This window comes from Photinus pyralis, unplaced genomic scaffold (assembly GCF_008802855.1).
Source record: "Photinus pyralis isolate 1611_PpyrPB1 unplaced genomic scaffold, Ppyr1.3 Ppyr1.4_LG3b, whole genome shotgun sequence".
In the NCBI taxonomy this organism is placed as follows: domain Eukaryota; kingdom Metazoa; phylum Arthropoda; class Insecta; order Coleoptera; family Lampyridae; genus Photinus; species Photinus pyralis.
Genome location: NW_022170510.1, coordinates 4,515,697 through 4,528,816, shown reverse-complemented (window position 1 = coordinate 4,528,816; position 13,120 = coordinate 4,515,697). Strand labels below are relative to the sequence as shown.

The 13,120-nt window shown below is 35.7% G+C and overlaps 2 protein-coding genes across 2 annotated transcripts; one reads left to right on the top strand and one right to left on the bottom strand.

Annotated features, from left to right (window-relative positions):
* Window positions 1–3,164: 3,164 nt before the first annotated feature.
* LOC116167263 (ubiquitin-associated protein 1-like) lies at window positions 3,165–4,998 on the bottom strand. The gene is made up of 3 exons (XM_031482581.1): window positions 4,935–4,998; window positions 3,572–4,879; window positions 3,165–3,523 (listed from the first exon to the last, which is right to left on the bottom strand). Exons 2-3 carry the CDS (start codon window positions 4,745–4,747, stop codon window positions 3,398–3,400), a joined length of 1,302 nt encoding a protein of 433 aa, XP_031338441.1. The 5' UTR covers window positions 4,748–4,879; window positions 4,935–4,998; the 3' UTR covers window positions 3,165–3,397.
* A 1,173-nt stretch (window positions 4,999–6,171) lies between these two features.
* LOC116166954 (ras-like protein 1) lies at window positions 6,172–10,719 on the top strand. Its single transcript, XM_031482176.1, has 2 exons — window positions 6,172–6,789; window positions 10,148–10,719. Exons 1-2 carry the CDS (start codon window positions 6,388–6,390, stop codon window positions 10,334–10,336), a joined length of 591 nt encoding a protein of 196 aa, XP_031338036.1. The 5' UTR covers window positions 6,172–6,387; the 3' UTR covers window positions 10,337–10,719.
* The last annotated feature ends 2,401 nt before the right edge of the window (window positions 10,720–13,120 follow it).

The following is a 13,120-nucleotide window of genomic DNA, read 5'->3' as shown; positions in this document are numbered from 1 at the left end:
TAAAATGACTAGGAAATTAATAATAATAGTAATGCCTTTATTGAGTAGCAGCTGCAAAGTATGAAAGGAAAGTGATAGCACAGGTGATAGTAATAATTACAGCTCAAAGGGCGGAGTTCAGCTTGTAAGAAAAATTACTCGCTGCTCTTTCACTCAACCCATAACGATTGTTTAAATGATCACATAATGTTATAAATTTAGTTGTATGCGTCATGTGACAAGAAAAAAAAAAGAAAAAAGTACAGTACAGTAACATTGTAACATCTACGCGATTTTAGCACACTACCTGACCACTATACCTGAGCTTGTAGCATGATCGACTTGCACATGCGTTTAAATTGTTTTTGATTTTTCGATTTTAGAGAATTTGGGAGAGGATTATACAATTTGTAGATGTTAAAAGTGAAGCATTTTTCAAAAAACTTATCAACCCCCTGAACCTCAAATTTAAATTATGAACGTCTGTTCTGTAAGTTATTTTATCATACAAATACGTACGCTATGATAAGCTATGCAGATCCCTTCGCTTTTGCATATTCAACCACTTCGCTTCCTTTAGCTTATAAGAAATACGTTGGAATTTCCTTATACAGGGCCGCCGTTAGCCTCGACGGGCCCCGGGAATATTTTTTGACCGGGCCCCTATAATTGAAATTTTTGTTATCCATCACCCTTATCTTAAACTGGACATTTTCAATCTTGACTACTTAGATTTGAAACGAGAACATTTGAATACAGACACAGTAATTTTCATAATTTATTATGAATTGTTAGAATTCAAATTACATTTTAACTCTGCGGATTTTCTTATTAGCAAAAGTGATCACTCGCTCAAAATTTCTCTAGCAAGTTGAGCTTCAAGAGCTAATGTACCGAGATTGATCTAACTATCTTGACCCATAGTCGATCTCAAACGGTTTTTGACCTAGCGAGCCTTCTGTCACGGTGGCGTAATTAGGAAATTTTGCTCAATGGTATGGTTTTTTAAATCTTCTACTGTGCATTTTTTTAATATTCTACTCTCTCATATAGATTCAGATTTCTGTTAAAAAATACAATTAAAAATCAGATTTCAAAACCTCTTTTGGCCGGGCCCCCAGAATATGACCGGGCCCCGGGGCAAATGCTCCGGCTGACGCCCCTTATCGGCGGCCCTGTCCTTATACCAAATATTAATCGCAAGCATCCATATTGGAGCCACTATAGCTCAGTGGTTCTCAAATTTCTTTCCATATGGCCTCTCTTTCTGAAAACTAAACTGTGCTCATACCGGCCCCCTTTGCCCGATTAAAAAACAAAAACTGCTTTTACTACAAAAAAAACGTATTTATTAAAAAATTGCATGTCGGATACAAAGCCGCTTAAAAAGTTATGCTCTGATTAGTTTTTGATGCCAAAGTCTCTTGTAGGTCTACAAATAGCGGAATTATGGCCACACACGGAAAAGGCCATTTTCGAGCACACTCGCCAGTTCATTTATTTTGAAAAAATAAGTTTAACAAACCCGTAGTGATTTTTTCTCAGCTTTAATGATGCTATAATAAAATGTTTGACTAATATAGTAGGTACCAAGAAAGGGTATATTTTAATCCTACGGGTGCAGATTGTGGCCCAAAATAAAGTAGTTGAGGCATAGAGCTTCCCCTATGTTAAGGGTAAGGGCAAAGCACCCGATGGATTAGGACGCACTCTGCACGCGTTTTTTTGTACTCGTCTACAGTAGGCATGTCAAACTCGAGGGCCGCATCATAAAATACTCAAAAACTCAAAAGCATATTTCTCCATTAAATATTCTAATTCAGCCATAAATTCCAATTTGCCACATCTACGGGCCGCATCATAAAATACTCAAAAACTCAAAAGCATATTTCTCCATTAAATATTCTAATTCAGCCATAAATTCCAATTTTTCTATAATTAAATGGGTAGGTTGAAAGACGAAGATAAACCAATTTAAATCAATAAGTATAGTAACACTTTTTCGTAGAAATACACGTCATCACGCAGAATTGGCTATACCTACCTACTGATTTGAATTTGTACCCCATATAGACAGCGTATTTCTGAATAGGTTAATGTGCATGTCGTACGACATGCACATTAACCGTAGTACGTTCAAATTAACAACTCAGAATGGATATCTTTTTGTTTATTACTGCCATTTTATTTGTATGATCTGGTCTCTTAACTTAGTTAATTGATTATTAAAATGTAGTAAATATCTGTATGAAATGTGTTCCACACCTTGGAATAATTAAAAATGTTATATTTTGCGCTATGGTAGCTACTTTCAATGACCGTCCGGTCGTACCATTAGTAAAGATTGGTACTTTTACACGTTTTGCCATAATTATATAGGATATATACTGAGTTGTTACATTCCATATAGCTTACCTACCTGTACTGCAGTATACATCGGATTCCTTGCTTCCAAAATAATACCAGAAAATATTTGTTAACTACTGGTTTTTAACTTTTCTAATGTTTTCGTTAGGGAGTCAAGAATTGGGGCTAGGGGGGTAGCTGACAAAATTATTGACAAATTTTAGTAATATGCCTACTACCAAGTTCCTGGCTATGCTTGTATTGAAACATGATTCCAAGATCAGATCAACATGATCTCCTTCTGGATTCACCATACTGGTATCTATAGACCTACACCACACAACTGACAGGGCTTCGGGATATCATCATCCTGATATATTTATTCCTATAAATTCAGGAAAGACTAGACTATTGACTTGCTTGTTTACATTCAGTAGCTAGCATATATAAACCAAAGAAATTCAAATTATACTAGTACAGTACCCAATTGTGAAACAACAAATAAGATGGAAAATATGTGGGCGTTTCACAATTTCTCACAACTTAAAACAAAATGCATATTGCAATATGGCTACATCTAGCGAGCGTTCAAATGTTTTCTTTCATACAATTTTAGCCGGCACTAATAAGTTTAAATCCGGGTTCAGGGATATTTGTAAATGCATAGTGGATTAGGTTGGTAGAGCAGCCTTGGCTCAAATCCTGTCCACTAGAAAATATTTTATTGGATTGGGCACAAATGCAGTATCGGTGGGTTCCTAACGAGCTCATTTCAGAATTAAGAATTCAGGTTAAACTGTGGACTGTGATAAAAAACTATGATCAAGAATAAAAATACAAAAATTCTGAAAATTTATTTCTTATATCCATAAGTAGAAGTCCCATCCATTCTATATCTGTTCTATCTACACATTAGATTATTTATTTAAGCAGGAATATATTTGCATAAACATATTGAGCGCACAACCAACACAGTGCTTCCTTAGCAAATTAATATGTAAGAGTATGCGAAATAAATGCAAATAAATAGTGATCATAAATAAACCAGCACAGCCATGGTGAACAGTGAATGCTACGAAATAAGTATATCCAACGCCTTATCACGATCATTATTACATTGCAATAAAGCACGAGACACCTCCTCTTCGGAAAAGCCTAAATCCAACAGTTCGCTCATTACTATCAAATGTTCCACAATCTGCAAAAAAGGTCAGTTAGTTTTATTGGGATTAACAAACAGAATTACCTTTTTTTGATTATCGCCAATGGTTTGACAAACACGCGCTACCCTCGATAGTGGAAATCCCATTAAGCTAATGTCTTTGGAGAGATATTGTAAATTTTTTGGTAAATGACTAAATACATCATCTAAATCTATCGATTTAATAACAACCTCGGTGCTACTTTCTTGAGATTTATTTGGATCACTTGGTACTCCATTTTGGCAAATTTTCGTACTTTTCAGTTCAGATTCTAGAGTCTTCATAATGTCAGGTATGCTTTTTGTATTTTCTTTAGATAATTTACTAGAGGAATTGTCGTAATTGTAAGGTAGTTGATCTAGTTTAAAATTTTGATTTACATTTGTCTGCACAATGTCACTAGTATAATAATATCCGTTAAGATTATTGTAAGTCCTTGAAGTAATGGAATGTGTGTAGGGGGAGAGGGTTTGAGAAATATACGGAGAATATGGTAAGTTACGTGTATCTTGCACGGCGTATGTTGAAACTGTTGTGGACTGTCCAGACGTACTTGGAAGAGACACATAATTGGGAAAGGCTTGACCTGCTGCATCTGTATATGGGATGGCATAGGAATGATTACTTGTCTCCCCCTTTTTCAAAACTTGGGCCAATTCTTCTATGTCATTAATAGTTTTCAATTCCATGTTATCAAAGGGACTAGATGTGTCTGCTTCAAAATCGGATATATTAAAAGGACTTTTGTCATTGGAGTTGCACTTAAACAACACCTTTGTGTCTGTATTTGATAGTGGGGTTGGTGTTAGAATATGAGAATAGGAAGTAGGATACATCACCCCCGATGTAGTACCTGAAGCTTTCAATATTTGCTCTTCTGGTATCTCTGATTCTTGCGACACATTACTAATGCTCTCCTTAGACTTTTTGTCTTCCAAGAATTGTTCATACTTTAAACGGGCCTCCTTCAACCGATCCGCTTGATCTTCATAAAGTTGTCTACGTGCACTCCGCAATTCTCTTACTCGGTCTTTAATACTTGTTTCTAAGGAGAAGTCATAAGGAATGATACTGTACTGAATTTGTTTATTTAAATATAATCTCTGAGCATAGGTTATTGCGAGATTTATTCGTGGTGGTGGTTTGTATTTTTCTGATATTTTCACACACACTTCGTCCATGTATCCTGGTTGTGGGTCTTGACCTCCTCGATGAGACATTATTGAAAATTAACTCTGAATAATTACAACTCATGAATCATAATATGAATCAGAAATTTGTAATTAATAAACTTAAATAAGTCTAAATAACTTCTTTGCAAACCAAATCGATTCATTCGTTTAAGCGTAACACTAAAATCAATTGCCACGATTACCTTAATTTATATAATTAAAAAAAGATTATTACTTGGAAAAATTTACGAAAAACATATTCCTGTCAAGTGACACTAGTATGGCATATAGGGTTTTTCTTAATCTTATGTTGGTAATGCTCAAATTTCGGAAGGTCGCCTATAAAAGTGTAAAACTATAGATAGCCAAAGCTATTAGAAATTTTGCAGAAAGACTTGCATAATGAGTAAATTGCCATTGCCATTCATATTCACTTGGATGAACTTGACATGGCGGAATCTGGAACATACCGTACAGAATGGGATGAACCCGAAGCTTTTGTTTGGCTCCCAATAAGCTGAGTAGGATTTCTAAGGTGTTTATTTTTTACTAGGCCCATAATATACATTTGGCGTCCATCTGTGTGTTTAAAGCCGACACTCAGAAAGTGCACAAGTGAATTCAATGGGACTTGATATACTGATTAGTACCTCGTTAATAAAATAGATACTTATAGCTACGGATACAACTAATTCCAAAAGCGAGTGAACAGGGATCAACTCCTGTGGACTGTGGCAGGATCAGAGATCAAATCCCATCCTGGGAGTGCTGGTTTAGTAGTAGTAGTAGTCCCTCTACAAGATGCTAGTTTCAAATTTTGTCTGACGTTTCGTTCCCGGTTAACCACCATCAACTTCGTTTTTTCTTGTGTCATGTGATGAGCATTTTTTCTGATAATATCACTATTTTTTAATAAGAAATGGCGTAGGTTTCCATGGCGAACAAAAGATGGTGGGATTGTTTAAAACGACAATGTTACACTCTTTTCAAAAATTCCAAAATATACAGTGCGATTGATTTTTCGTATCCAAGCGTATATTTGCTTGATTATTGGAGATGGGAAAAAAGAGTAAGAAGCAAAAATACTCTAGCTCATAAGCTAGTGGGAGCTAAAAAATGGATAAAAGAAAGTTGAAAATTGGAAAACAGAACAGTTCCATTGTACGAGTACTGTAGGAATAGAGGAAATTTTATTCCCGATAGTACGGATAGTTCTGACTATGTCTATGGAATAAAATTTCTTCTAGTCCATTAAAAAAGTGCACTTTTTATTTTTTGAAAGTGAAAGTAAACTAAAAATAAATTCTACTGAATACTGCGAGTAGAGCAGCCGATTGACGTCAACGACTATTTGCGTATTCAGATTGAGTGCGGATTTCCATAGTTTTTTATGTCGACGGTCGGCTTGATGGGTGGGATAAGGGAGTGAGTTGGCATTACTGCCACTGGCCAGTCAAGTCAGTTCAGTAGTTTTTTTTGACGGGCTCGTTAAAGTTAAGTTACGGTTGTTTCTTCATTATAGTTAATTAAAGTAGTTAAATACTTGCAAGTGTTCTTAATTATTCCGTAGTCTTTAAGCGCCACAAATATCGATGTATACTAATATGCAGGGATAGCGAACCTCGCTTAATCGTTTATTAGCCTTTATTGCATTGCAGTGATACGTTTTTTTTTTGTAATTCATTAAAATGACTGAATACAAACTTGTAGTTGTGGGAGCAGGAGGTGTCGGTAAATCGGCGTTGACGATTCAACTGATACAAAACCATTTCGTGGACGAGTACGATCCGACTATCGAAGACTCATATCGTAAACAAGTAGTTATAGATGGTGAGACATGTCTATTAGATATATTAGATACGGCCGGTCAAGAAGAGTACAGTGCTATGAGGGATCAGTATATGAGAACAGGCGAGGGGTTTTTACTAGTTTTCGCCGTTAATTCCGCCAAGAGTTTTGAAGATATAGGAACTTATAGAGAACAAATTAAAAGGGTGAAAGATGCAGAGGAAGTGCCAATGGTTCTTGTTGGGAATAAGTGCGACTTATCATCTACGTCGTGGGCCGTTGATATGGCTCAAGCAAGAGAGGTAAGTTGTCTGACGGGAACGATAGGTAGCATTTTTCGAGGACTCCTTTGTACGGTTACTACCAAATAGGTGTATATTTGGGAATTGTTGTGCATTCTATTCTATGATTCAGTCTGTACCCACATACCGGGTGTCCCAGATCCACAGTATTGCATAGGTAACTGTGTTAGTTTTGAAGATAGAAATTAGGTTAGATTGGGCTGATTTAAGAATATTTAAATCCATGCCGAAACCATTGAAAATTGAATACTGTACCAACTTTTTAATTCACAAAATATTGACTATATAGATGGTGTTTTTTATTCTCTATGAGATTCTTTATTTAACAGTGAAAAACAAATGAAAGATAACCTATGATCGACTAAAGAATAATTTAAATTTATCAAAAAATTAACTCGGCCTATGCAATAATAACAGTTGCCCATGCAATCCCACCCATTTGGACCACCATAGTATGATTTGCAACCTCTAGTAAGACAGTTCTTCTAGTAGTCTGCAGAACCACAAGGAATTACCCTCGGAATTACCTAAATTTATGCATTAAGCATTAAATATTGTATTTATTACAGGATGAGATTTAAGCCTGGGTTGACATGGAGCAATAAAAATTGCAATTGCATGCAAGTTGCAACAGAAGTTCCGAATGGCATGCACCAGCAAGGGACTTGCATGCAATTTTTACCGAACCAGGGTTATGTTTGTTACATGAACTGCGCAATTCTAGGGATAAATCCAAGGATAAATCTAGTTGTGATTGTGTCACCAACCTAGTAAAATACAACTATGATACTGAGGGACACACTGACTACTTTTTAGCGCATTTCAAAAATAAAAAAAAATGCGCTATTGTGGCCACTTTGTCCGTCCGTCCGTCCGCTCGTTTTTTATCTTAAGAGCTATTGATCTACTTTTTTCTCTATTTGGTTCGTTATGGTGTCGAGTCTTGCACCAAGGAAGGAAATTTTTCTGTACCGCTTACAAAAAAAGTTATTGTAAAAAAACCAACAAACCGTTTTTTACATGTTCCATAATTTTACACTTTTGCCGTTTATTAACGATCCTAGAGATCGTTTATAATTTTGTATTACTGTCTGTCGTCTGTCTGTTGGTCTGTCCGTCTGTTCCTTTGTCTGTCTGCCCCTCTATCTGTCCGTGTGAACGATAACTTTGTTTAGAAATGTCCGATCGCTTTTACATCTCCGTTAGTTATGAACTGAATTGCATGAAATTCAATATGGGCATAACTTTAGCCATATAATACGCAATGCCAAAAGTTGAGTCGAATCGATTCAAAATTCACAGTGCCCTTTTCGCATCTCGACCATTTCTAAACCAAATTGCAAATTTTTTTATTTATAAAAGTATTTGAATGAAATTTGATACATAGGCACTTGGAATAAATGAAAATCGAACACCAATTTCAAAATTTGGTTTTGCGCATGCGCAGTGCCATCTTTTTTTATTTATGGAAGAATTTAAACGAAATTTGATACATACACGCTTGGAATAAAGGAAAATCAAGCGCCAGTTTCAAAATTTAGGTTTGCGCATGCGCAGTTCCAACTTTCTTATTTAGAAAAGCATTGAAATGAAATTCTTCTTATAAACTGAAATTGAAGTAGCACGTCGTCAAAAATGGATTGCACATTTGCAACGCTATCTTTCATATTTGTGGCCGGATTTTAGCAGGAGTTGCATCTTACAAATGTGAAATGAATGCAAGTGGAATTAATGCTCTTTATGTAAATCGTTTACGATTACTTTTTAACTTGTTATTATTAATCCTATTTATTTTGGAATTTGCATGATTCTTCAAGCAATCAAAACTTAATTTTATTCGAGGTTAGCAACTTTGTTGACAAATCCATGTTTTTCTTCTGTTGGCAGACATCTAGCAATTGAAATAGAATTGCACCATGTCAAATACATTGCAATGCTTATTGCATGCAATGATTTGACCTTGCAATTTCTTTCTGCAAGTTCTTGCGCGTTGTATTGCTCCATGTCAAGCAGCTTTTGGGATTCTTGATCCTACAATATCAACATTTATCATTTACTGAGTATTTGGTTAAAAGTATTAACTTTCCGTAATGTCTTTGTGGATATTGAGTGGATATCATAGATAATCCCGAGGATAATCCTTAGAAAGTCGTCGTCTGACTGCAGCACTCTGTAATATACATACAGGGTCGCTGATAAGTCTGGAAACGGTCAATTAACGGCGAAAATATACATCAAAATATGTTGCTGCATGCACTGGTTCGTAGGCCAGAAAGTTTTGACATCTCCAATGGATATAATTTCTTTAAGACGTCCCAATCGCCCTCTGTGAGTACCCTCTTCCAACAATCTGTTGTGGAGATATACCTAAGGGAATGTATCCAATCACGGTAAGGGATCGAAGAGGAGGACTATGTTTGGTATAAATTAATTCCTTTCGTTGAGACCTTTCATTAGAGTACCATGACGCATAAAACCAGTTCCACACCCCCCATCACCCCTAACCGTCTCTTCTGCTGAGGGGCGAGAAAGAAGAGCGGTAGTTGGCAGAACACGGTTCCTGCCGTTGAGACTTTTAATTAGAATTTCATGAAAAATAAAATAAATAAAATAAAATGGCATTACTTGACTCGGAAATTAAAGTGCGCGGCCCCAAAGGAGCCTTGCACTTCAATCTTCCCTCGCCAGTAATGTGTAATTTTCCTGACTTTTATGTAAATAACTATTAAAAACTATGTAGTACTTATTTACATAAAAGTTAAGAAAATGGCATATTACTGACGAGGAAATATTGAAGTATGAGGCCTCTTTGGGGCGAGTATTTTAATTTCCGAGTCAAGCAATGTCATTTTACTCACGAGTTTTGTATTACCTGAAATCGTATTTTAATATAACATTTCCATTTTGATATAGAACTTTTGATGAATGTCAGAGTAGTAACAAATTTAGCGCTAAAACTGTTTTTGGGAAAAAAAGTTTTTTATTCTGAAGCTATAACTTATAAATGAATACTCTACACAATGTTAATTAACTATTTATGCCAAGTGAATGAATGTACTGTAAATATGTGCAGTGGCACATTTGCACTTGTTTTACTTTTCAATGCAAAACACCTGAACTGCCAACACAAAAGCAACATATATAACACAATCGTTTTTTTCACCTTGTCTGATCTACGTTTGTTCCAAAATTTAACCTTCACACTATACTTCAAATCGAGCTTCAAATCTAAGTTGTGCAAGACTCGTCACATAAAAACTCGGGCTTTTGGAGACCTGTTTGGTTTCCACTTGGCACTTATTGATTGGTGATAAATCTTGTCGAATTTACTTTGAATTGATTTTGTTTTATTTTCTAGGTCGCTAAACAGTACGGCATACCGTTTGTGGAAACTTCGGCGAAGACTAGAATGGGTGTAGATGATGCCTTTTATACATTAGTTCGAGAGATTCGTAAGGACAAAGCGAGTAGAGGGAAGCACAAGTCGCCGAAACTTGGAATACCGGGCCACGGCCGTTTTAAGCAGATTCGATGTAGTATCCTCTAGAAGTCGACTGATTTGTTAATATCTAAAAAGAGCGAGCTTTGCTTTGCCATTGATCATCCGATCGTTTTTCATAAGAAGTGTGATAGTGTACGAGCAACTGTTTTGTTGCAAATGTAAAACGTTCGCTGTTTAAAAATAATGCTTTAAAAAATTTTTGATATTTCTTACAGTTTAGGGAACTTTTATTTTGAATTACTTTTTAAATTCGAGTGCATATATACAGAAGTTATAAATCGGAACTGCCTTGACTTAAATTATTTGTGCTTTAAAAGTGTAAATCAGGGTTTATTTTGTTTTATTGTGGTGCAGGGACAACTTTATGAAATTGTTGGTCTGCCGGATAAAATACATACCTTAGTATGTAACTAAAAATACTTAACTTTGTTTGAATTGAATGATACTTGTACGCTCAGCTTATGAGGGAATTTCTTCACGCACACATCGTTGTGATCCGTAATAGTTTAGATGACATTTATATTTTCGTGTACATTAGAGGTAAATTACAGTTATAGAATAGAATATTGAGTATTAGTATGTAGAGAGTAATATCATTTTATTACCATTAAAACAAAAATTAAACGATCTGCAATCAGCAGCTACCGAGTGATATTTTAAAAAATAATATTTAAGTTGTACCGTAATTTACCTCTATCGAAGTCAGACGCATACATGACTTTGACCATGATCCATCATTCAACTAACCCCATTTTTTGAGCAGTCTTTTTTTTAAGTAAATCTCTCAATTTTGAGAGTGGCTGTCAGAGTTTGTCTTAATATTCTACTAATATAATTAAGTATTGCCTTCTTATAATACGAGTAATTTAGCAATTTAGTTTATAGAAATTGTCAGTAAAAAAGTCTCTTATCAATAAATATTTGAAAATAATCGAGGTCCGAATTCTCGATTTGGAGCAGAATGATGAATGTCGGGGCGCCTCCATGATTACAGTCGTCTGTCTCCAGTGTCACTATAAGCACCCCACGCCATGATTCCCCCAACATAGACTCTCATTTGGACGAGCGTGGGACACTTGGAAAGAATGTTGTGAGCCATTTTCTCGTCTGTATTGCAACCTCTGCAGGGACGTGTTTTGTGCTTATTTAATTAATAGTGTCCAAAAGGTATGCCTATGAGCAAGCGCAGGTTTTTCCTTGATAATCCTGTACAAAATCGCGTCAAACGGCGAACTGCTTCTGTGATGATCAAGTCCCATTTGACCTTGGTATGGAGTTATGAGTGGATACTGCAAGCGGGAGAACCGGCATTGGTCTACCGAATGGTTGCTTTCAGGTCATTCTGGCTAGTTTTGGACAGCGTCTGTTGTATTTAAAGTTTTAATTCATGTTAGGAAGAGTAGATTCATCCCTTTAGCTCCCCACTCACCATGGTGCCCCAGGAGGGGACGTGTGTATAAACACAAGCCAAGGATATAGCTCACAAAAGTGACAGCATGCAAGCCTAGTTTCGCATTGAGTAAGTAGAACCAACCAAAGAGCTGTAACTTTTGATCTATTAGTCCAATCTTCAAACTGTTTGAAATTGTGGATTCTACAAACCACAGTCTAAAAGAAAATGATTTTTCCCGCTCGATCTGAGACAATTTTTTTTTCGGGCCTCAAAAAAAGGCAGTGTATAACCTTCCTTTTTTACCAAAAATCGACTGCACCAAAATTTCTTGGGAAAACAATTTCTTATTAATTTTGGTGCGGAGAATCCAAAACAATTCGTACTTTTTCGATCAGCTTCTCAATAAAAAGTTATAGACTAGAAACCAATTTCGACAGAAAATTCAAAGGGCTGTAACTTTTGAACTAGTAGCCCAATCTTGGAACTGTTTGAAATTATGGATCCTACAGGCCACATTCTATAAGAAAATTCTTTTTCCGGGTCGAGCTGAGACAATTTTTTTTGCGGGCCTCAAAAAAAGGCAGTGTATAACTTTCCTTTTTTACCAAAAATCGACTACACCAAAATTTCTCGGGAAAACACTTTTTCTTATTAGTTTTGGTGCGTAGAATCCAAAACAATTCGTACTTTTTCGATTAGACTTCTCAATCAAAAGTTATAGACTAGAAACCAATTTCGAAATAAAATTCAAAGGGCGGTAACTTTTGAACTAGTAGCCCAATCTTGGAACTGTTTGAAATTATGGATTCTACAGGCCATGTTCTATAAGAAATTTTTTTTTCCGGGTCGATCTGAGACAATTTTTTTCGGGCCTCAAAAAAAGGCAGTGTATAACCTTCCTTTTTTACCAAAAATCGACTACACCAAAATTTCTCGGGAAAACACTTTTTCTATTAAATTTTGGTGCGTAGAATCCAAAACAATTCGTACTTTTTCGATCAGACTTCTCAATCAAAAGTTATAGACTAGAAACCAATTTCGAAAGAAAATTCAAAGGCCTGTAACTTTTGAACTAGTAGCCCAATCTTGGAACTGTTTGAAATTATGGATTCTACAGGCCACATTCTATAAGAATATGTTTTTTTCCCGATCGATCTCAGACAATTTTTTCTTCCGGCCTCAAAAAAAGCAAGTGTATATAACCTTCCTTTTTTTACCAAAAATTGACTACTCCAAAATTTCCCGGGAAAACACTTTTTCTTATTAATTCACAATATAATTAACAATTCGTACTTTTTCGATCAGACTTCTCAATAAAGTTATAGACTAGAAACCAATTTCGAAAGAAAATTCAAAGGGCTGTAACTTTTGAACTAGTAGCCCAATCTTGGAACTGTTTGAAACTATGGATTCTACAGGCCACGTTCTATAAGAAA

Coding starts and splice junctions, on each gene's coding strand:
- LOC116167263 (XM_031482581.1), bottom strand. CDS start 4,747: ATGTCTCATCGAGGAGGTCAAGACCCACAACCAGGATACATGGACGAA. Junction 3,524..3,571: donor TTGGCGATAATCAAAAAAAG/GTAATTCTGTTT, acceptor CCTTTTTTGCAG/ATTGTGGAACATTTGATAGT.
- LOC116166954 (XM_031482176.1), top strand. CDS start 6,388: ATGACTGAATACAAACTTGTAGTTGTGGGAGCAGGAGGTGTCGGTAAA. Junction 6,790..10,147: donor ATATGGCTCAAGCAAGAGAG/GTAAGTTGTCTG, acceptor TTTATTTTCTAG/GTCGCTAAACAGTACGGCAT.